Source organism: Dipodomys ordii, unplaced genomic scaffold (genome assembly GCF_000151885.1).
Source record: "Dipodomys ordii isolate 6190 unplaced genomic scaffold, Dord_2.0 Scaffold19, whole genome shotgun sequence".
NCBI classification, from domain to species: Eukaryota; Metazoa; Chordata; class Mammalia; order Rodentia; family Heteromyidae; genus Dipodomys; species Dipodomys ordii.
The window spans coordinates 2089161-2110211 of NW_012267235.1; the positions used below are offsets into that span (position 1 = coordinate 2089161).

The window sequence follows — 21051 nt, forward strand, 5'->3', positions numbered from 1 at the left end:
AGGCTGCAATGCTTGGTAAGAAATGTACGCATTATCCTGCCCATGTAATTGTAACCCCTCTGTACAGTATGTTCACAAATAAAATAAAATATTAAAAAAAATCTTTTTCTGGGGATGAAGTATTGGGATTTGAACTCAAAGCCTGTTCTCACTAGGCTGGCACTCTACTACTTGAGCCAACCTACAGTCCTGCTTTTTGCTGGTTCCTTTTGAGATGGTATCTGGAGAACTTTTCTGTGCTAGTAGCTTCTTGATAGTTCTACTCTCAGCTTCCAGAGTAGCTAGGATTACAGATGTGATTCCACAGGGACCTTGACACCATTGACTTTTAGGTTCAGAAAACTGCTTTTGTCAGGAAGCTGTCCTCTACATTCACTGTAAGATTTTAAGCAGCATCTGGCCTGTACCTGTATTAGCAGGATCCCAAGTTGTCCATCCCATAAGCTGTGCAGACATTGTCATTATGTACTATAGGATACAAAATGGCCACCAGACTAGAAGCACTGCCGTAGATACATTTACATATACACCAAGGCCAGACAAGTGATATATAAAACAACTTATTTTCATAAACATACTCATTTTTATTGGGGAAGAGTTAAGTAAATTATTAGAAAATAAATCCTTTATGACAAAAAATTTGAATATATTGAATTCTACACCATTTTCATTAATTTTAAACTAAATCACTATTGGGAACAATGTAGATATAACATTGAAGACTAGTGCTACTTATGATTGGATCTATAACCTCAAAAAAACAAAACCAGAAGGAGGCAACAATGCTAGATTAGAAATGTACTCATTACCTTGTAACCCCTCTGTACAGTATAAAAAACTTCATTAAAAAAAAACAAAAACAGAAATGCAGCTGTGGTTCAAAGTGGTAAAGTGCTAGTCTTGAGCACAAAAACTCAGGGACACTGCTCAGGCCCTGAGTTCAAACCCCAGGACTGGCAAAAACAAAAACAAAAACAAAAAATTTAATCAAGAGGGTAAAAAGCTTAAGATTTAAATGACAAACAAGATTTTAAGGTTATACTATTTTCATTCATAAGTATACAATCTCTCTATCATAAGAGATCTTATAATTGTAATCATACTGTAACTTTTATGTCATATTGCTTTGTGCTTATATTAATGCTATCCAATTAAGACTATAAAATAAAAGCTGGGTGCCAGTGGCTCATGCCTGTGATCCTAGCTACTCAGGAGGTTGACATCTGAGGACTGCGGTTAGAAGCCAGTCCAGTCAAAAAAGTCTGTGAGACTCTCATCTCCACTAAAAATAACTACCAAAAAAGCTGGAAGTGGAGCTGGGGCTCAAGTGGTAGAACACTACTAGTCTTGAGCAAAAGAAGCTCTGGGACAGCACGCAGGCCCTGTGTTCAAGTCCCAGAACACATACAAAAGAAGAATATAGGGCTAGGAACATGGCTTAGTGGTAGAGTGCTTGCCTAGCATGTATGAAGCCTAGTGTTTGATTCCTCAGTACCACATAAACAGAAAAAGCCAGAAATAGAGTGTGGTGCTCAAGTGCTAGCCTTGAGCAAAAGCAGCTCAGGGACAGCACTCAGGCCCTGAGTTCAAGCCCCAGGACTGGCAAAAAAACAAAAACAAAAGAATATAAAAAATATAAAACCTAAGCCGGGCACCAGTGGCTCATTCCTGTAATACTAGCTAGTCAGGAGACTGAGATCTGAGGATCATGGTTCAAAGCCAACCTGGGCAGGAAAAGTCCACGAGACTCTTATCTTCAATAAATAACTAGAAAACTGGGAAGTGGCACTGTGGCTCAAGTGGTAGAGTGCTAGCCTTGAGCTGAAGAGCACAGGGACAGCACCCAAGCCCAGAGTTCAAGCCCCATTACTGACGAAAGAAAGAAAGAAAGAAGGAAAGAAAGAAGGAAAGAAAGAAAGTCAGTCAGTCTATCTTTTGAAATGCCACTTTATTATTACAAAAAGAGAGAAAACAAAACACAAGCAATGGAAATTATTCACCAATTTCCAAAGCTTTTGATTTTCTTGTAATTACTTTGTGAATTTGCTTTAATTTCATAAGTAAATTTTGTCATTATTAAATTTAAAACTGACCTGGGCACCAGTGGTTCATGCCTGTAAATCTAGCTACTTGTAGGCTGAGCTCTGAGGATCAAGGTTTGAAGTCGGCCCGTCAGACAAATCCTCAAGACTCTTATCTCCAATTAGCCAGCAAAAGTCAGAAATAGAGGTATGGCTTAGCAAAGGCTAAGCAAGAGTGGGAGGCCATGAGTTCAAGCCCCACTACTGGCACACACACACAAAAACATCTAAAACTAAGTATCTAGAAAATATACAACAACAACAAAAAACTGTTATCACAGTTAATGCTATCATCCTAACATAACCAATAATAAAATCTGTTACTACTACTAATAGTAGCTTAATTTTTCATTTGTATTACTTGTTGCTTTACATTAGTAATTAAAGTAGTAACACATTTTGCTGCATGAAAAACATTGAAAATGTAAATCAAGAGGAAAAATGAAAAATAAAACGTTACTGCATATTTGTATATAATTAATCACAGTATTTCCATTTAATATGTCACCTGACTATTTAGGATTTCCAATGTGTTCACTCTGCAATCTACAGTATGTATGATTTTTCAAGTTGCACAAATTCAGGTTCATGTATTTAAGTAATCAACAGAATAAGCTCCTTTAAAAAAATTTTTTTCCAAGAGGCTGGGAATGTGGCTTAGTGGTAAAGTGCTTGCCTAGCTCTGGTTTTGATTGGTCAGCACCACATAAACAAAAAAAAATGCTAGATGCCAGGCGCTGGTGGCTACTCAGGAGGTTGACATCTGAGGGTCATGGTTCAAAGCCAGCCTGGGCAGGAAAGTTCATGAGACTCTTATCTCCAGTTAACCACCAGAAAACTTGAAGTAATGCTGTGGCTCAAGTGGTAGAGCGCTCAACTTGAGCTGAAGAGTGTAGGGACAGCGCCCAGGTCCAGAGTTCAAGGCCCAAGACTGACAAAAAAAAAAAAAAAGCTAGAAGTTGTGCTGTGGCTCAAGTGGCAGAGTGCTAGCCTTGAGCAAAAGAAGCTCAGGGACAGTGGTCAGGCTCGGAGTTCAAGCCCCAGGACTGGCAAAAAGAAAAAAGAAAGAAATATTATAATACAAATTTTTTAACCTTTTTTTTTTTTTTGCTCCTGCTGTGGTTTGAACTTAAGGCTTTGCAATCTTGCTGGGCTTTGTTGATCAAAGCCCACAGTCTACCACTTGAACTATGCCTCCAGTTCCCACATTTTGCTAGTTAATTGGATTTGTCTATACCCCAGGTGATTGTGATCCTTAGATCTCAGGCTCCTGAGTAGCTAGGATTATAGAGTGAACTACTAATCCATGAGAGAAAAACTTTCATACAAAAAAGACTGGGGGGGGGCTGGGAAGGTGGCTCAGTGGTAGAGTGCTTGCCTTGCATGCCTGAGGCCCTGGGTTCGATTCCTCAGCACCACATAAGCAAAAAGAAAAAAACCAGAAGTGGCACTGTGGCTCAAGTGGTAGAGTGCTAGCCTTGAGCAAAAGAAGCTCAGGGACAGTGCCCAAGCCTTGAGTTCAAGGCAAAAAACAAAAACAAACAAAAAACAGAAATATATACTGTGCATATAGCTTTGTTAACCAAATAACTAATCTCCTAATAAGACATTTACAAATGTCCAATAACTTCAGAATGAAAACTAATTTTCTAAATTTACAAAATTTCTAACTAAAAATCTTGCTTTCATTTTTGAAAAATTAGAAATGTCTACTTTAAATATCCATATAAGCCAAGCACTGGTGGCTTACACACTATAATCTTAGCTACAGCACCCAGGCCTAGAGTTCAAGCTCCATGACAGAAAAAAAAACCCACATATACCTGTAGTTAGAGTATTTTTAACTTTTTCTTTTTGTTGGTCATGGGGCTTGAACTCTGGGCCTGGGTGCTGTCCCTCAGCTCTTCAGCTCAAGGCTAGCACTCTACCACTTGGGCCACAAAGCCACTTCTGGCTTTTTCTGCTTATGTGGTGTTGAGGAATCGAACCCAGGGCCTCAGGCATGCAAGGCAAGCACTTTACCACTGAGCCACCTTCCCAGCTCTGGAGTATTTTTAAATTTTAGCAACAGGCCAGATGACTCACACCTATAATCCTAGCTACTCAGGAGCCTGACATCTGAAGATTGTGGTTCAAAGCCAGCCTGGGTAGACTCACCCCTATAATCCTAGCTACTCAGGAGCCTGAAATCAGAGGATTGTGGTTCAAAGCCAGCCAGGGTAGAAAGTCCATTAGACTTTTATCTCCAATAAACCTCCTGAAATCTGGAAGTGGAGGTGTGGCTCAAAGTGTTATAGTAGTAGCCTTGAGCAAAAAGGCTCAGGGACAGCACCCAGCCCCTGAGTACAAGCCAAAAAATTAGCAACTGTCAAACTACCATAGGAGTTCCATATATAAACTGAAATAAGATTACTTTCCTTTATTCCCACGTAAGAAATCTGCTTACTCTAAAGAAAAATAGAAGGAAAAATAGAAGAAATATAGAAAAAAAAACACCTTTTCTTTTTCTAGAAACATTAGCTTTCTCAAACTTAGCAAAGGCTAAGCAAGAGTGGGAGGCCATGAGTTCAAGCCCCACTACTGTGTAAAAAACACACACACACACACAAAGCTTTAAACTTCCTTCCAAGTAATGAATTAGCATATAAAAAAAAAAACCTGACCTGAAACAGAAGGAAAGCAAGCAATCTTGATGAAAGAAACTATGATGGGGGCTGGGAAGGTGGCTCAGTGGTAGAGTGCTTGCCTTGCATGCCTGAGGCCCTGGGTTCGATTCCTCAGCACCACATAAGCAAAAAGAAAAAAGCCGGAAGTGGCGCTGTGGCTCAAGTGGTAGAGCGCTAGCCTTGAGCTGAAGAGCTGAGGGACAGCACCCAGGCCCAGAGTTCAGGCCCCACGACCGGACCCGAAAAAAAAATTTAAAAAAAAAAAAAAAAAAGACTCGGGGCTGGGCATAGGTGGCTCACACCTGTAATCCTAGCTATTCAGGAGGCTGAGATCTGAGGATCATGGTTCAAAGCCAGCCTGGGCAGGAAAGTTCATGAGACTCTTATCTCCAATAAACCACCAGAAAACCGGAAGTGGCGCTGTGGCTCAAGTGGTAGAGCGCTAACCTTGAGCTGAAGAGCTGAGGGACAGCACCCAGGCCCAGAGTTCAGGCCCCACGACCGGACCCGAAAAAAAACTATGATGAAAAAAAAATGTTTCTTTAATACTTAGTATTTGTTTCTTTTTTTTTTTTCTTTTTTTCTTTTTCTTTCACAGCTTGAACTCAGGGCCTGGCTGTCATCTCTGAGCTTTTTAGCTCAAGGGTAATGCTTTTCTACTTGAGGAACAGCTTCTTGCTGATTAACTGAAGTCTCATAGACTTTTCTGCTGGGGCTGACTTGGACAATCTTCAGATCTTAACCCTCCAGGATAGCTAGGATTGAAAGTGTGAGCCACTAGCACCAGACTCATACATTTCTATACTACCAAGTATTGTGCATATAAAAGATGTTCAATAATGTTTACATAATAACATTAAATTAGAACATGCAAACATTACATTAGCTGTTTTATTTTTTACTTTAAAAACTATATTTACTAATCTCCTTAAAAACATAATTTCTTTGTTGGAGTATAAATGGGAAAAGAGAAATAGAACATATTTAGGGAAAAAATGATCAGATTGTTCATGGCCAGTTAAAGCTACTGCTATTTTATGTTGTCTGTTCATTTTCTAAATATAATCAATCATTTGTGAAAAGTAACTTAAAGTAAATTTACATATACTATTTTATTATTACCAAACATTTTATAAGACTTGGCAGCTCAATTGCCCGAAAGAAGAAATTTACCTAATATTATCTTCACTTTGAAATTAGAGGAAGCTCTAGTTTGCAGTTGGAAAATGAATTTAAAAAAAAAAAACAACTCATACTCTATTTGCTAAATAAGACTAAATTATCACCACACTCATAGATACGACTTTTTCTGGGCCATAAACCCAGCATGCCACATACCTAACCTTCTAAATAATTATCTGGCCTCCCTTACAGGCCATTCTAATCAAGTCTCACCTCACAGAAGGCTCCAGTTGCAGAAATAAATCTTTAATGCCAGAAATAGGTCCTCACAGAAAAAAATCCAGGAATAATATTCAAGTATTTTCATATGGTAGCACAGTTCTTTTAACATTTGAGGAAACAATCTGTGCTCAGACACAATGACCTTCGGAGATCTACTTAAAATGGCTATAAGCCTTACATTACTACTAACAGATAAGAGGATAATGAAGGAGGAGACACAGGTTCACTAGGAGGTTTATGGTCTAAGAATCTCTGAAATGCTTTTTCTCCCTAATGACAGAAGGCTTTAACATTGTAAACTGTGGTAATGAAGCATAACATATTTATTTTTATTAAGATAAATGATAAAGCAGGGTAATACAAATTTCTTAAGTTAGATATGAAAAAGAAAATATTCATGCCAGGCGCCAGTGGCTCACGCCTGTAATCCTAGGTACTCAGGAGGCTGAGATCTGAGGATCATGGTTCAAAGCCAGCCAGAGCAGGAAAGACCGTGAGACTCTTATCTCCAATAAACATCTCAGAAAACCAGAAGTGGCACTGTGGCTCAAGTGGTAGAGCGCTCGCCTTGAGCTGAAGAGCTGAGGGACAGCGCCCAGGCCCAGAGTTCAAGCCCCATGACCAATAAAATAAAAAAGAAAGAAAGAAAATATTCATGAGTTATAGTGCCCTAAAAGTCATCAAAAATAAAACATAACTACTCCAGAATTTATATTTTACCACTCAAGAAATCACTGAGTTTAAAGACCTTCATTCTTAAAATATATTTTGTAAAAACTCCAAAATCTCCTTTTTAGTATACTTGAAAAGGTATTTAGTAGAAGTGTCAGAGGCACACATATTTTCTTCCAAATGTATCTGAATTCATAGACGAATATGATTACTATTAAGCTAAATAATTCATAGAATGGCAATTTCATTATTGGCAAACAGTTAATCATTCAACTACCGTGTTTAGATCAAATAAAATTCAATGTTAAAGAGAAACAGGGAAAAACTCATTTCTAAGTCCCCCAAGGAGGAAAAAGGGAATCTTCAAGGAAGTCTAAGTCACTGTGAAGTTGACAGTTCACTATAATCACATATACCATATCTTCACCATTTTTACTTGCAACTAAAAGCTACTCATAAAAGATTAAAGAAAAAAGATTAAAGAATAAAGTCACTATGATTAAACAGTCTCTGAATCCCTAAAGTTATAAGTATACATTTTGTGGTTTAAACATCCCAATTTTTCCACCGTTTAGCCATTTGATCTTGACAAAGTTTCTTTAACTTCTTTCAGCTTTGGTTTCCTCATTTGTATAAAAAGGATAGCAAGGAAGTGGCGCTGTAGCTCAAGTGGTAGAGCATTTGCCTTAAGCTGAAGAGCTGAGGGACAGCGCCCAAACTCAGAGTTCAAAACCCATGACTGACAAAAAAAAGCACTCAGATTAGATAAGATACCTACTCAGATTAGATAAAATACCTAGTAAAGTACCAGCTACAGTAAGTACTTAATCTCTATGTAAGAAACTAAAACCTTCCACAATGCATGGTGGATTTTTTTTGGGGGGGGGCAGTTAAAAGTAAAAAAGCTATTGTCAAAAATAAATCAGAGTGGCCAGATGCCCAAGGCTCACACTTGTAATCCTAGCTACTCAAAAGGCTGAGATCTGAGGATTGTGGCTTGAAGCCAGCCTGGGCAGGAGAGTCTGTGAGACTCTTACCACCAATTAATCATAGGGGGCTGGGGAAACAAAATGGGAGGCGGAGAAAAAAACAGAAGTGGCTCTGTGGCTCAAGTAGTAGAGTGCCAGCCTTGAACAAAATGACTCAGGGACAGCACCCAGGCCCAGAGGTCAAGCCCCCAATAGGCAAAAAAATAAAAATAAAGAATTATAGTAAAAACTGGTTTCCAGGTCCCACTGTATACTCTTCTTAGTGGACTTTACCTTCTCTTTATTAACTAACATAAGCATAAAAAGAAAAAGAAAGGGCTGAGAATGTGGCTTACTGGTAGAGTGCTTGCCTAGCATGGATGAAGCCCTGGGTTCAATTCCTCAGTACCACATAAACAGAAAAGGCCGGAAGTGGCACTGTGGCTCAAGTGGTAAAGTGCTAGCCTTGAGCAAAAAGAAGCTCAGAGACAGTGCCTAGGCCCTGAGTTTAAGCCCCAGGACTGGCAAAAGAAAAAGAAAAAAGAAAGCAAAGAAAATTAGTTATTTTAACTTGGTATAAAATGTACTATGAAGGAATAGACACAGAGTTTTCTGGAAACACACACATGAAAAGCCCTGGAAGTCTTGTTATTCAAAGATGTACATGAAGGGCTGGGAAGGTGGCTCAGTGGTAGAGCACTTGCCTTGCATGCTCGAGGCCCTGGGTTCGATTCCTCAGCACCACATAAGCAAAAAAGCCAGAAGTGGCGCTATGGCTCTGAAGAGCTGAGGGACAGCGCCCAGGCCCAGAGATCAGGCCCCACGACTGGACTCAAAAAAAAAAAAAGATGTACATGAAGAATACCTAAAGAGGATTGACTAGATAAGGAATGTAAACCACAGGAAAGAACAATAATGGTTTAGTATTGCATAGTGGATTTAACAGTGACTCCCAAAAACTCATGATTACCTGGATCCTTAGAATGAGACCTTACTTAGAAATTGGATATTTGTAGATATAATGAGTTTAGAAACTGGAAGTCAAGTCCTGGATTTAGGCTGGGCCCTAAATTCAATGACTGCTATCTTCATAAGAAGGAAGGGCACACAAATATACACAGAGGATATACAAAGACAGAAGAAGAAAATGGAATTATACTGCCACAAGCTGAGGAATGCTTGAGGTCACAAAAACTGGAAGAGGTATGGATGGATTCTTCTTTTGGAAGAACAAACAAAGTCTAGTTAATATCTTATTTCAGCTGTTGAAACCATGAGAAAGAGAGAGAGTACATTTCTCTTAATTTTAGCTTATGAATTTGGGTAGATTGTTGAAACATCACTGGAAACAAATACAGCTCAAAGAATATTTGCAGAAGCCGGGCACAGTGGCTCATGCCTATAATCCTAGCTATTCAGGAAATTGAGATCTGAGGATCACAGTTCAAAGCCAGCCCAGGCAGAAAAGTCTTGGTGAAACTCTTTTCTCCAAGAAACTACTCAAAAGAGCTGGAAGTAGGGCTGTGGCTCAAGTGGTAGAATGCTAGCCCCACAACTGGAAAAAAAAAAAAAAAAAGACCATTTGCAGAGAGCTATTTTCCATGTTCAGCATTTCATTTGATTATGCCATGGAAGAAAAAAAGCATTGATCAAAAATTTTGTCTTGTTTTTTTTTAAAAAATGTCTTTGTATTATCCTGATTTTATCAGATTATTGCTAATTATATTAAAAGGTAAACAGAAAATAATGAAATTCCATTACTTACAATGTGTGACACCAGCCAGAGTTTGGTAGAAAGTAGGAGTATCACTATCATCAGTTAGGGTAACATACACACCTCCAGACAGTAGCCAACGAGAGAAGGTAAAAGCATCTTTGTTTATAAGAAGCCAATTTCTAAATTTTTCATAGTTTACCTTTTCACCCTAAAATAAAAATTTAAAAAATCAGTCAAACTTTAGGGTATTTAGAACTTGTACAAATTAAAATTTGCAATTAGTAGGCATTTATCTTTCTAATATCCAAAAAGGAAGGATAATCTAAATAACACGTATTTAGAAATAAAACTTTTCAAATCTAATTATATTTCAGAACTCTGCATAAAATCTATGTGCTACATATAAACTATTTTATCAACTGATTAAAGCAGTCTGAGGCTAATAATTAGCTATAGTTTATTTGCTAAGATATATTCTATAATCAATAAGTTCTATTTTGACAAATTCAATAAATCTAATTTTTCATTTACCCTATCCTTCTTCTTTAGTACTTCATAATCTATCTACATTATTATATTTTCATCAAATCTATTAGGAATTAAAACCACAATGTTAAAAATAACTATTCAAAAGCCTTCCTAGAGATGGTAGGGGGAAAACAATGGAGGGGGTAACAATGCTCAATAAGAAGTGTACTCATTACCTTAGTCATGTAACTGTAACCACTGTATAGTATCTTTACAATAAAAAAGAAAGAAAGAAAAAACCTTCCTAGAGAAATGGGCGCTGTGGCTCAAGTGATAGAGCTCTAGCCTTGAGCACAAAGAGACTCAGGGACAGTGCACAGACCCTGAGTTCAAGCCTCAGGACCAGCAAAACAAAACAACCTTCCTATAGTATCCCAGAAAGCACATAAACGAATGAAACAGTACAAAAAGAAAGTGATAAATCTTTAAAGAACAGAAGACAAACTGGGTGGCAGTGGCTCATGCCTATAATCCTAGCTACACAGGAGGCTGAGATCTGAGGATCAATGTTAAAAGCCAAGCCCCGGCAGGAAAGTCCTTGAGACTCTTATTTCCCATAAACTACTAGAAAACCAGAAGTGGCACTGTGGTTCAAGTGGTAGAGCACTCATCTTGAGCTGAAGAGTTAAGGGGCTGTGCCCAGGCCCAAAGTTCAAGCCCCACAACTGACAAAAAAATAAAATAATATAAAATAAAAAGAACAGCAGATAGAAATATGACAAAAATTTCTTTGCCCGAGGTTAGCGTTCTACCACTTGAACCATCATTCTACAGCCAGCTTTTTTGGCAGTTAACTGGAAATAAGAGTCTTTCAGACTTTCTTGCCCAAGCTGGCTTAGAATTGTGATCTTCAGATCTCAGTCTCCTCAGTAGCTAGGATTACAGGCATGAGCTTCTGGCACCAATCTAGAAATTCACATTTTAAAAATCAATAACTATAAAAAAAAACACCTCAGTAAGAAAAAAGTGTAATATATATGTCTTATACCAATTATTTAAACAAATTCCATCTGTTAAGACTAGTAATAAGGCTGGGAAGGTGGCTCAGTGGTAGAGCACTTGCCTTGCATGCTCGAGGCCCTGGGTTCGATTCCTCAGCACCACATAAGAAAAAAGCCGGAAGTAGCGCTGTGGCTCAAGTGGTAGAGTGGTAGCCTTGAGCTGAAGAGCCTGAGAGACAGCGCCCAGGCCCAGAGTTCAGGCCCCATGACCGGACAGAAAGAAAGAAAGAGGGCTGGGAAGGTGGCTCAGTGGTAGAGCGCTTGCCTTGCATGCCTGAGGCCCTGGGTTCGATTCCTCAGCACCACATAAGCAAAAAGAAAAAAGCCGGAGGTGGCACTGTGGCTCAAGTGGTAGAGGGCTAGCCTTGAGCTGAAGAGCTGAGGGACAGCGCCTGGGCCCAGAGTTCAGGCCCCACGACCCGGCCAAAAAAAAAAAAAAAAGAAAGAAAGAAAGACAGAAAGAAAGGAGGGAGGGAGGGAGGGAGGGAGGGAGGAAGGAAGGAAGAAAGGAAGGAAGGAAGGAAAGAAAGAGACTAGTAATAAAAAAAAATAGAAAAAGCTGACTCATGACACAAGTCTTTGTTCTAGGTATCTACCTTTTGACTAAAGTGCTTTTTTTTTTTTCTTGGTCAGTTGTGGGACATGAACTCGCGCCTGGGCACTGTCCCTGAGCTCTTTTGCTCAAAGCTCCCACTCTACCACTTTGAACCATAGTTCCACTTCTGGTTTTCTGGTGGTTAAATGAAGATAAAGAGTCTCACAGACTTTCCTACCCAGGCTGGCTTTGAACTATGATCCTCAGATATCAGCCATGTGAGCTGCTAAGATTATAGGCATGAGCTACCAGAGCCCAGCTATAGTTTTTTGTTTTTTTTTTAATGAAAAATAGGGGCTGGGAATGTCGCTTAGTGGTAGAGTACTTGCATAGCATGCATGAAATCCTAGGTTATATTCTTCAGTATCTCATAAACATAGTAAGCCGGATGCTCTGTGGCTCAGGTGGTAGAGTACTAGCCTTGAGCAAAAAAAGCAGCTCAGGGACAGTGCTCAGGCCCTGAGTTCGAGGCCCAGAACTAGCCAAAAAATTGTTTTTAAATAACAGAATGCATTGTTGTGAAAGACATGAATAAAATTATTTTAGGGCAAGTGAATGATTATAAAGATTTAGATATCGAGGGTCTAGATGTAATTATCAGACACAATACTCAAAAATTAGAGATAGTAAACATAATTTTTTTTTTTTTTGCCAGTCCTGAGGCTTGAATTCAGGGACTGGCACTGTTCCTGAGCTTCTTTTGCTAGCACTCTTCCACTTGAACTAGTGCCACTCCTGGCCTTTTCTGATTATATGGTACTGAGGAATTGAATCCAGGGCTTCATGCATGTGAGGCAAACACTCTACCACTAAGCCACGTTCCTAGCTTTATTTTTTAAATTTGTCCATTCATTTCATTGGATTCTTTTTCTCTTAGTGGTACTAGTAATTAAATCAAGAGCCTAGAAATCTAGAGCTAAAAGTGCTCTGACCAGTGAGCTACACACCAAGTCTTCACAATACTGTTTGGCTTTTTTCTAATCCAAACACAGATACATAATAATTCAAATAACCATTTACAGGCACCTCCCAATCCCTGGCCTCACAATTCTTTAGTCTACTCTTTCAAAGTCTTTGTTCCTAAAACTAAGACTAGACAAAAAATAAATCCCAGTATTGAACCAAAATTTGACCTTCAGAGAAATCATGGGAAAGAAATAACCAAATATCCTAAAGTGGTCAGTTTGAATTGGTAATGAAACTTTTTCTGCTTTAATCCTTACAAAAAGATAACCTGAAAGGACCTGACCAATGAGTTATTTTTCTACTCTTCTGTCACTAAGCCTTGGTCTTACAAGGAAAGTAACTTTGGAATAACTAACCAATTCTTTATACTTTGTTTCTATTTCTTAAAAAAAATTCACTTTGGGTCTGGGAAGGTGGCTCAGTGGTAGAGTGCTTGCCTTGCATGCATGAGGCCCTGCGTTCGATTCCTCGGCACCACATATGCAGAAAAGGCCACAAGTGGCGCTGTGGCTCAAGTGGTAGAGCGCTAGCCTTGAGCTGAAGAGCTGAGGGACAGCGCCCAGGCCCAGAGTTCAGGCCCCACAACCGGCAAAAAAAAAGAAAAAAAAAATTCACTTTGCCTAACTTTACCAGCATACCTATCACATAGCAGAATTAGGATACTCTGATTATCTTTAAAAAATTCTGTCATGAAACAGACTAATTGGTTTGCTCATACCACATTTAGTGACTGTCTCTCAAACAAACAAACAGTTAAAACTTAGTCAATATAAAGCGGATGAAATGTGAATCTTTAAATATACCTCTGAGAAACACTTTTTGAGTGTATCTGGGACTTTACCATCCACCACATGAAGCATTCTTTCCATTTCTTCCCGTACAACATAGCTCCCGGATTCACTTGAAAAAAGACTAAAAATGTCTACAAGAAAGAAAAATTAAATAAATTACTCTTAACATGGATCAAATATGCCCTAGTGAAGCAGGGAAACAGAAAGAGTACTAATAACTACGTAATTTTAAGAGCAAAATAGTTTATAAACATATCTTCATCTTTAAAATAACCCAACAACACAAATTTTAAAAACAATGTGGGTTTTTTTCCAATCAAATTTGTAAAAAAAATTTTTTACATGTGATATTACATGTGTTATCAAAGACTAAGAGCAGCAGAATCTCATAAACAATGGTAACTAAAGTATAAATAAATGACAGCACTCTGGAGAATCATTTGGCAAAATCTAGAAAAGATAAAGCTGGATGCCAGAAACTACTTCCAGACAATTCCACTTCCAATCTGGGAAAATCTCTGACTCCTGTACACACAGTACCATATGTTCACTTAAATACTATTTATGAGACAAAAACTGCAGGGGCATGGCTGCAACCCCAGAACTTGGGAAGTTGAGGCAGTAAGAACTCCAGCCTAAGCTACAGACTTTATCTCCAAAAAAAGTTTAAAACTGTCATAGCAATGAAAGTAAGTTGAAAGATACACAAACATATTATAAATTCAGAAGAACATTCAAAAGGAATGGAAGACCTCCAAATTGAAGATGGTAAAAATAAGAGAAGGGCAGAACTGGCACTATGAAGGGATACCAAAAGAGCTTCACATTGGTCACAGTATTTTCTTTTTAAAATATCCAGATCTTGTATTGCAAAGAAAAAAATTAGTAATAGTGGCACAAAGAACATACATGAACCTCCTTTTACATTAGTTATTTGAAATAAATATCTTAGTGTGTAATAAAAAATTTGAGGAAATAGCATTGTAGCTCAAGTGGTAGAACATTACCCTTGAGCAAAAAAGCTTAAGGACAGAGCCCGGGTCCTGAGTTCAAGACCCACAGCCAGTAACAACAATAACAACAGAAAGTTTTAAAATTTCAGACCCAAGAGGCTGGGAAGTGGCTTAGTGGTGGAATGCTTGCTTACAATTCATGAAGCACTGGATTTGATTCCTCATTACCACATAAATAGAAAAAGCCAGAAGTGGCACTGTGGCTAAAGTGGCAGAGTACTAGCCTTGAGCAAAGAAAAGCTCAGGGATAGTGCCCAGGCCCTGAATTCAAGCCCCAGAACCAGGGGGGAGGGGGGGGGGGGGGGGGGGGGGGGGGGGGAGGGGGAGAGGGAGGAGGGACTCAGAGCTGAGACAAAGATGACACAATATTAAGAAATAATGCCCAGATGCCAGTGACTCATAGTAGCTACTTAGGAGGCTGAGATCTGAGGCTCAAGGTTCAAAAAGGAAACCCCTCAAGACTCTTATCTCCAATTAACTACCAAAACACAGCTGGAAGTAAAGCTATGGCTCAAGTGATAACCTTAAGCAAAAAAGTTCAGGGACGGGGCCCAGGCCCTGTGTTCAAGCTCCAGGATTGGCGGAATAAAGGAAAGAAGGAAAAGGAAGGAGAAGAGGAAGGAAAAGGAAAGTAAATGAGAGGAGAGGGGAGGGGAGGGGACGAAAGAAAAAAACAGAAGAAAAATAATAAGCTGTGTGGAAGTACATAATGTATGTGCAATTGAAATCTTGTTATTGTTAAACTGGGTACTAGTGGCTCATGCCTGTGATACTAGTTATTCAGAAGGCTGAGATCTGAAGATTGTGATTTGAAGCCATCTGGGGCAGACCAATGTATGAGACTCTTCAATTAACTAGCAAAAGCCAGGCTGGCTGGTTGTGTGGTTCAATTGGTAGAGTGACAACCATGTTAATAAGCAAGCAGAGCAAGCTTGAGGCCTTGAGTTGGAGCCCCAATACTAGAACACACACACACACACACACACACACACACACAAGTGGGGGTGGAGCTTGTTGACAGTTTAAATATGTATAGGAGTAGGGATACTTATGTTCGCCATCTTAATTATGGTAAATAGTGTAGGTGTCAAAATAAAATTAAGCCCAGGCAAGGTGGCTGGTACATGCCCGAAATTTGAGTACTCCAGAGGCAGAGGGATCAAGGCCAGCCTAGGCTACATAACAAGACCCTATCTCAGGGAAACCAAAACAAAATAATAATAACAAATGTACATTTTATATAAGTATATTTTATTACATGTCAATTATTCCTCAATAAGACTTTTTAAAAACAAAATTAAGGAAAACTGTCTAGAATTAGGGATGAAGGAGAAAATTCTACATGATTTAGAACAAGCAATCCAAAGGCATGTCAATCTAGGTTTTCATAACAAAATATCACAAACTAGATGGCTTATAAACAGCACAAAGTTCTCCCTCATAATTGTAGAGGGTGGGATAATCAAGAACCAGCAAAGTTCAAGTCTGGTGAGGAACAACTTCCTGATTTATAGAATCATCTATCCTTGCAGAGCAGAGTCTGAAAAAAGTCTAAGGTTTTTTCTTTATAAGGACACTTAATCTCATTCAAGAGGCACTTATGATTAGCCCCCAGTGACCTAATCACTTCTCAAAGGCTTAATACCTTAATCATTACTGTGGATTTTGGATTTCAACACTGAATTTGGGGAAGACACAAACATTCAGACCATAGCAGGCAAGTTAGAAAAGGAAGTAGCAAAGAGTATAATTCATCATCCAGTGGCCAACAATAAAATCTAAGAAATTTTGGAGCAAGATATTATGTTTTGTGTAATATAAACAGTTTCCTAGACTTCCTCAGAGAATTCTTCAGTGAAATTTGTCATATTTTTAGTACTTTAAGTAGGAACAGATGTGTCTTTGGAGTACTCAAAGAAAAGAATGAGAGCACAGAAGTTATAATTAAATGGAGTTAATTTTTAAAATAAATCCATACCCTAATAAATGCAGATAAAATTATCTTCCCTCAAATATTTAGGGAATCATTGATAACATTTCTCTGTTTAGTAGGATTTAAAGATAACAGATAAAGCCAGTACTCACACCTGTAACTTCAGCACATGAGAGGCTGAAGGTGAAAAATCTCCAGATTCAGGCTGGACTGGACTACATACTAAAATCCGGTCTCAAAAATGAGTAGGGAGTTCAGCGACAGTGGCTCAAGCCAGTAATCCTAGATATACAGGAAGCTGAGATCTGAAGATCACAGTTTGAAGCCAGCCTGAGCAAGAAAGTCCGTGAGACTCATCTCCAATTAACCACCAAAAATCCCAAAGTGGAGCTATGGCTCAAATGACAAATGCCAGTCTTCAGCAAATAAACTCAGGGACAGTGCCCCAACAACAAACTAAACTAAAATAAAATAAATATGGAATGGAATGATGCAATTTAAATGAACACGAAGTCTCAACTTTTTCTGAGTATAGATAATTCACCTAACAAAATTAATTTCTGAAGTTAAAAGTAAAACCATTAAAAATAACAACCTTGCCGGGCGCTGGTGGCTCACGCCTATAATCCTAGCCATGCAGGAGGCTGAGAGAGGAGGATCGCGGTTCAAAGCCAGCCCAGGCAGGAAAGTCTGTGAGACTCTTATCTCCAATAAACCACTAGAAAACCGGAAGTGGCACTGTGGCTCAAGAGGTAGAGTGCTCGCCTTGAGCTGAAGAGCTCAAGAGCACAGGGACAGCGCCCAAGCCCAGAGTTCAAGCCCCACAACTGACCAACCCCGCCCCCCCAAAAATAATAACCTTTTGCTCTACGAACATTAAGTGAACTTTGGGGTTTTTTTTGTGACATATGGAAAGAATAGACTATATATAGAGTATGTATGCCATCAGACCTTAAAAGAATAAAAGCTTTGCTGAAATATAATTTGTATTCCAAAAAATTAATATTTTAAAAGTGTGCAACTTAGCTGAGCACCAGTGGCTCACACCAGTAATCCTACTCAGGAGACTGAGATCTGAGAATCATGGTTCAAAGCCAGTCCAGGCAGGAAAGTCTAAACACCAAAAGGCCAGAAATGGAGCTGTACCACACATGATAGAGCATACCTAGCCTTGAGCAAAAAGTTTAGGGACAGCACCCAGACCCTGAATTCAAACCTGAGGACCAGCACACACAGACAGACACATAGGTAGGTGCATGCATGCGTGTGGACACACACACACACACTAAGTGTACAACTTAGTGATATTTAGTGTTCTTAAGAGTATGTAATAACCATTATCAGTTCTTGCACATTTCCATCAATCCAGAAACAAATCTTTATATTTACATTAGCAGTCACTAATGTCATTAATGGAGTTTTTCTGTCCCCAAGTCTCTGGCAGTCACTAATCTGTTATATTATGGCATTAACTGTCTAATCCAAAATTTTCATATAATTTGGATAGACCTACTGTGACTAGTAGCAATTGCCCAGCAAATGTTTTGAAGGTGGTAGCATGTGGTATCACCATGTGGTACTACCATGTGGCAGTATGAATCAGCACTTTATTCCCTTTTTTTGTAGAGCAATAGTCCATTGTATATTTTATTTATTGGACTGGGAAGGTAGCTTAGTGGTAGAGTACTTGTCAAGCATGAATGAAGCCCTGGGTTCGATTCCTTAGTATCACATAATCAGAAAAGGCCAGAAGTGGTACTGTAGCTCTAGTGGTAGAACACTAGTCTTGAGCAGAGAGAGGCTCAGAGACAGAGCCTAGGACCTAAGTTCAAAACCCAAGACTGGCAAAAAAATAAAATAAAATAAAAATTTTATTTATCCATGAATCATCCATTATGGAATGAGGGATATTTCTATTTCTATTCTGCCATTTAAAAAAATTCTCTATGTGGGCTGGGAAGGTGGCTCAGTGGGAGAGCGCTTGCCTTGCAATGCATGAGGCCCTGGGTTCGATTCCCCAGCACCACATAAGCAAAAAGAAAAAAGCCGGAAGTGGCGCTGTGGCTCAAGTGGTAGACACTAGCCTTGAGCTGAAGAGCTGAGGGACAGCACCCAGGCCCAGATTCAGGCCCCACAACCAGACCCAAAAAAAAAAAATTCTCTATGTATAACTTTATCTTGGGTATATACTTAAGAGTGAAATTATTTTTTAATATGATAACTACATATTTAACAGTTTGAGTAAATGCCAAATTGCTGAAGTGTGAAATAATAGCTGCATTGTTTTACATACTCATCAGCAATATATGAGGGCTGTCATTTACTTTTTACGTTTTATTTTTTTGTCTGTCAGTTGCTGGGTGCTGTGCCTGAGCCTCTTTGTGCTCAAAGCTAGCACTTTACCACTTGAGCCACAGTGCCACTTCTGGGTTTTGAGTGGTTAATTGAAGATAAGAGTTTCACAGGGACTTTTTTGCGTGAGCCGGCTTCAAACCACAATCCTCAGATCTCAACCTCCTGAATAGCTAGGATTACAGGTATGAGCCACTGGCACCCAGCAAGGGCTGTCATTTTTGTTTGTTTGTTTGTTTTTGGGTCCCGTCATGGGGCCTGAACTCTGGGCCTGGGCGCTGTCCCTCAGCTCTTAAGCTCAAGGCTAGCACTCTACCACTTGAGCCACAGCGCCACTTCTGGTTTTTTTTTCTTTTTGCTTATGTGGTGCTAAGGAATTGAACCCAGGGCCTCATGCATGCAAGGCTAGCGCTCTACCACTGAGCCACCTTCCCAGCCCCAAGGGCTGTCATTTTTATACATGCTTTGTCAACACTTGTTATTAACTTTTTAATTTAGTAGTTATGATATAGCAAGCCATAATAATTTCAGTTTACATTTCTCCATAATGTGTTTCTCAAAACTAAGTTTTCCTAGAGCAAAATAGTAATATGTGGTCTAATATGACTCATATCAATCATTCAACAAATGTTTCTAAAGAGAATCCATGTGGGATCAGCTTATTCAAGCATGTTGATCTTTTTTTTTTTTTTTAAGTATTCGCTAGCCACTTGAATGTCTTCTTTTCTTCTTTTTTTTTCCCCCTTGGTGGTACTGTGGTTTGAACTCAGGGCCTGTACATTCTTGGAAGGCACTCTACTACTTAAGCCATACTTCCAACCCTTTTTTATTTTCCTTGTTTTTTAAGAGGTAGTTTCTACCTATACCACCCACATAAATAGGAATTACAGATCTGCTCCACCATGCCCAGTTTGATTGTTGAGATTGGGACTTTAGGCTAACTTTTTAACCTAGGCTTCCCTCAAACCTTAATTTTCCCAAATATCACCTGTGAAGTGGCTTGGATTACAGGCAGATGCCACCATACCCAGGCCTTTCTATCAAATATTTTCTTTGGAAAAATACTAATTCAAATATTTTGTCTATCAACAGATTTTTGAAACCAAATTATTTTGTAAACAAATAATACCACTGTCATCTTGAGATAATAAAAATACTTACATTTTGCTTTTTCTTCATCTCTGCCTCTTGTAAGGAGGACTAGTCCAACTATTAAGTTATTGAAATGTAGCCCTTTGGGTGTTCCACCAAAAGAACAATAAATCACCTAGAAAAAAATGATGAAACCAACTTTAGAAAATGCTGAGAAATCTGAAGTACATATTACCGTTAACAAATCTTATTTCTATCTCCAGACACAGCTCTGGTAAGTTTTATGAAATAATGTTTAAGTTTCTCCCTCTTATGGCTCTTTTGCATCTTGCTGGTACACTCAGCCATGAATAGAATATTCATCAGTTTTAACATTCATATATTACAGGTTGACACATCTGAGTGGTTATTTATTTATTTTTTGCCAGTCCTGGGGCTTGAACTAAGGGCCTGGGCGCTGTCCCTGAGCTTCTTTTGCTCCAGGCTAGCACTCTACCACTTGAGCCACAGCACCACTTCTGGCTTTTTCTGTTTATGTGATACTAAGAAATCAAACCCAGGGCTTCATGCATGCTAGGCAAGCAATCTACCACTAAGCCACCTTCCCAGCCCTGTTTAGTCCTTCTCTTTAGAGTACTTACCAAAGTCCAAAAGTATAAAGGTCTTTACTCAATAGCTATTATAATGTGATAAGAATTCTATGCAATTATGGAACTGAATCTCAGTAAAAACTTACATATCTTATTTTGGCTGTAAAGAAATTCTCTAATTGAATGTTCAGAGATATAAAGAAGCCAAAAGACATTTCTTTTATACTCTCAGGGTATTAAAATAACTAGAAAAACAATAACTGCACATAACATCACTATACATAAAAACAATATCAGCAATCATTATAATTTCATTTACTCATTCAACAATTCTTTGTTGAATTCTTTGAGTTGAAAATATCTTCTATGCAGTTTTTATTTGTTTGTTTGTGACAGGGTGTAGCTTTATAGTCAAGACTGGACTCTAATTGGTGATCTTTCTGTCCCTTCTTCTCAAATACCAGAATGACAGGTGTACTTTCCATGATACTCAACTTATAAATATAGGATGATCAAGAATTCAAAGTCGGGCACCAGTGGCTCATGCTTTTAATCCTAGCTATTCAGAAGGCTGAGATCTGAGGATCACGGTTCAAAGCCAGCCTGGGCAGGAAAGTCCATGAGACTCTTATCTCCAATAAACCACTAGAAAACTGGAAGTGGCGCTGTGGCTCAAGTGGTA

The 21051-nt window shown here is 38.9% G+C and overlaps 1 protein-coding gene across 1 annotated transcript in view; it reads right to left on the reverse strand.

Moving 5' to 3' along the window:
• The window catches only part of Usp32 (ubiquitin specific peptidase 32), a 168220-nt gene that overhangs the window by 97516 nt on the left and 49653 nt on the right, over nt 1–21051 (reverse strand). Inside the window, exons 3-5 of the mRNA XM_013013080.1 lie at nt 19849–19954; nt 13402–13520; nt 9557–9716 (exon numbers count right to left, since the gene is read on the reverse strand). Of these exons, the coding sequence (XP_012868534.1) occupies nt 9557–9716; nt 13402–13520; nt 19849–19954 (385 nt within the window). The remainder of the gene's footprint in view (nt 1–9556; nt 9717–13401; nt 13521–19848; nt 19955–21051) is intronic.